The 3,927-nt window shown below is 37.2% G+C and overlaps 1 protein-coding gene across 1 annotated transcript; it reads right to left on the reverse strand.

Moving 5' to 3' along the window:
• Positions 1 to 1,086: 1,086 nt before the first annotated feature.
• Positions 1,087 to 2,016, reverse strand: LOC112849385 (olfactory receptor 5H2-like). Its single transcript, XM_025913000.1, has one exon. The coding sequence runs from the start codon at positions 2,014 to 2,016 to the stop codon at positions 1,087 to 1,089; it is 930 nt and encodes a 309-aa protein (XP_025768785.1).
• Between the last annotated feature and the right edge of the window lie 1,911 nt (positions 2,017 to 3,927).

The following is a 3,927-nucleotide window of genomic DNA, read 5'->3' on the forward strand; positions in this document are numbered from 1 at the left end:
TCTCTCTGAGCCACTCACTGCACGCTATGACATTCTATCAACTTAACATTATTTGGACTTTGGTAATGTACATTTGAAGCCCTATTTGAAGTTTATTAGTTTTGGTTATTAGTGAAGTTTTCCAGATTGCCCAACCACATACAAACATAGTTAGAAAGGACCCATAGAAGGCATCATAGACAATGAGAGGCAACTTGCCTTTGTTCCCTGTAAGCACCCTAAGCTAAGCATCTCTTATAGTTTGGCCCTGTCTTCATTGTCTTAACACCCTTGTCATTTTTACCCTGTTTCTCCTATTTCTTTTTATTTATTTCTGTGACATGAAAGTTGAACCTCCACAAGAAGCAAAATTCACCAGGCTTCAAATAAGTGGAAAGAAAAACCTTTTGAGGGCTGCAGAATTCCTAGAATTTGCCTCTGTTCACTCAAACACAAATCTGCCTATACTATCAAGCTAAATTCAATATGGGTCTCCAGGCTATCGAGCTGTATAAGGATCAAAGACATAGTAATCAAGTTCTATTCAGAGGCACTATGTATTTTAGTACTTAATGCATTTATAAAGTCACACTGAAGAATGTACAAGCCTGTGAAATGTTTTCATTTTTGTTTTCTCCTTTAATTATTTAAGTATGATAGGAATGCCTGATTAAAATTCCTTGTGTGTTTTTGACTAGCAAAGACAAATATTTTAAGTAGATTATCAGGTTCTCCCACCTTAAGTCATTAAAACAGTAGGGCAAATGGGGTGCTGCGGTGGTTCAGTCAGTTAAGCGTCTGACTCTTGATTTTGGCTCAGGTCATGATCTCATGGTTTGTGAGATCGAGCAAGCCCCATGTTGGGCTCTGCACTGACAGTATGATCCTGCTTGAGATTCTCTCTCTTCCTCCCTCTCTGTCCCTCCTCTGCTCTTATGCATGCATGCACACTCTCTCTCAAAATAAGCAAAGATTTAAAAATAAATAAATGAAAGATTAGGGCAATTATAACTGCAAAAAAATTTTAATACTAATCAACACATAGCAATATCTAATCTGCACAATCTTGTCATTTTAATGAAAGGAGAATAGATATTAGTATGAGATCTAAGCTTTTCTCTTTAACATTTTTCTCAGTGAATCTATGACTTTCTTATTTCTCAAGCTATAGATAATTGGATTTAACACAGGAATTATGACAGTGTAAAATAGAGAGTCCATCATATCTTGATCATCTGCTTGTGCAGATCCAGGGCGCACATACATGAAGAGAAGAGGACCATAGTACAAAGAGACAGATAAGAGATGGGTTCCACAGGTGGAGAAGGCTTTCCTTATGTCTTGTAGAGACTTCTTTTTTAAGATTGTAAAGAGAACTGATGTGTAAGAGACAAGAACAGTCAGAATGGTGAACATCTGAATTGATCCAGAAAAAATAAATACTATCAGAACATTAATAGAAGGATCAGTACAAGAAATTTTAAATAATGGCATGATGTCACAGTAAAAGTGATGTATTATGTTAGAATTACAGAATGTTAATCTGAATAAAAAGCCTGTATGAATTATGGCATGAAGAAGTCCACCTACAAATGATGAAACTAATAGCTGCATGGATAGTCTACTGGTCATAATTACTGGATAAAGTAAAGGCTTGCATATGGCCACATATCGATCATATGCCATTGTTGCCAGCAGAAAACATTCTGTGGTGGCACTCATTACAAAGGAAAAAAATTGTATCATGCATTCAGAGAGAGAGATCATCTTGCCCTTGGCAAAGAAGTTGACCAACATCTTGGGGGTCACCGTGGATGATATCCAAACATCCACAAATGCCAGATTCCCAAGGAAAAAGTACATGGGGATGTGAAGCTGAGGCTCATTGCATATGAGAGAAATCAGACCAAGGTTTCCCACAATGGTGATGAGATATATAACTAGGAATACCAGGAACAAAGGAATTTGCCACTCTGGTTGATATGTAAGTCCCATGAGAACAAACTCTTTTAGCTCTGTTGCATTTTTAGTTCCCATATTCTTAATAGATGGCATCTGAAATTAAATGCAATAAATGTAAAAAGAACATTCATTAAGGTTTATAAAAGAAAATTCAGTGAGGGTAACTGAAATAAAACCGTACACTAGCCTGAAGACCCTTTAATTTTATTTACTCTTACATGGAAGCTATTTGGGGGAATTGTTATGTTGGAAAAAACACAATTATTTCAATTCAAAATATGTAAAGAATAAGCAGATTTAGGAGACAGGAAAAACATTCTGAACATGAGCAAACTTATGGTATAACAATTGAATGAAGTAGGGAAATTCTGTGTGTAGAACATTGATGCAGCATCAAAAGTGAAGATGTTAGAAGGGCTTGGATTATACAGAGTTGAATGCCATGTGAAATATCTTCAATTTTATTCTCCAAACAATAGGCGTGGGCTGAAAACTTTTAAGACGTGGAATGACATCATCAGATATTTGTTAAATTAAATGTTTGGTAGTAGTAAATAGGCTGAAGGGAGGGGACACTAGAGTTAAGGATACTAATCAGGAAGCTGTTACTAATGTCCAGTGATTCCCAAACCAAATTATACATCAGAATTGTCTAAGGGAGTTTTTGTACAAAATACAGATTGTGAGATATTAATGTAGAGATTAATTTGGTAGCTCATAATTTGGTTGTAATAATATGCATTATATAAATGCTCCCCAGTTGATTAAATAGCATGTGAAGTTCTTAGTCCATGTGTGATATGACATTGGGGGTGATGAGTGGGACAAAGAGATAGATCAAAATAAGTCAGAGTGTGTAGTTACAAGGACTCGGTAACCTATTACATGTGAGGGGAGGTGGTCAGTGAAGGAAGAAGACACTTGGTGCCTGGATAGATGGTCACCAAAAACTGAGACTGAGGACTCAGGCATACTGGCCAATTTTTGCAAGGAGCATTCTGGGACCATCCAGGTGAGATGTACTCACCAATATTGTTCTATGAGATCTTAATAGAAATGACTTGGGAGTCGTTGGGGTGACTAAAAGCATAGTTATATATGACTCACCCATTAGAGACTGTGCATAAAGTAAAAACAAGGAGGGCATAGAAAGTAACTTCAGAAAGTTGTAGTAAAGAGATTATGAAATGGATGTAAATCGTTTATTAGATGGATAATATTTGACCCTCTATTCTACCACATGAGTCTTGGTGGCAGACAAAAGCTGTCATCCAGCCTAGAAGCCAGCAGTTCTAGAAACTTTCCCATCCCCTTGCACATAGAATGAGGGGACTTGATGTAGGTTTGACCAAACACCTACTCTGGATTTGGAATATGGAGAGAAGTAAACAAAAGTTCAGGGGGAAAAAAAAGAATTTTCATTGCTAAATCAATCAAGGGAGCAATATTAAGACCTCAGAAAATGGATCCTACACCCACATCAGTGGCATTATCAGTGTGAGCTATTGCATTCCACATTCAGCAGCAAGGCAACAGCTCTTTTTCAGTTAGATAGAAGAGGGACATAATTTTGGCTGCTGACAATCTGTCTTTATGTTCCTGTCCATTTCTCCAGTGGGTTTCTCCAACTCCTCTAGAAATTCTATGTTAAAGCCACTTTCCATTCAATTGACTCTTTCCCTCTTGCAACCAACAGCTGTGGCTTATACAATAGGAGAAAAGGAAAGACCAGAAAAGGATACTGGGCAGAGTGATCATAGAAGCATAAAGGAATTGTAAAGCTGAGTGTTGTGGAATTAAAGTGCCAAAAGTGAAGTAAGTGCTGTGGTAGGATAAGGAGTGATCAGTGATCATTAAATGTGGGAATTAAGAGATTAGCAATGGCTTTAGTGAGAGCAGGTTCTATTTTGTGATAGAGTTGAAGTCAGAGAGTAATGAGTAGTGAATGGGAAACAAATGGCACAACAGCAAGGAGAATGAAATAGA

Source organism: Puma concolor, chromosome C2 (genome assembly GCF_028749965.1).
Source record: "Puma concolor isolate L17-30 chromosome C2, mPumCon1.1.hap2, whole genome shotgun sequence".
Lineage (NCBI taxonomy): Eukaryota > Metazoa > Chordata > Mammalia > Carnivora > Felidae > Puma > Puma concolor.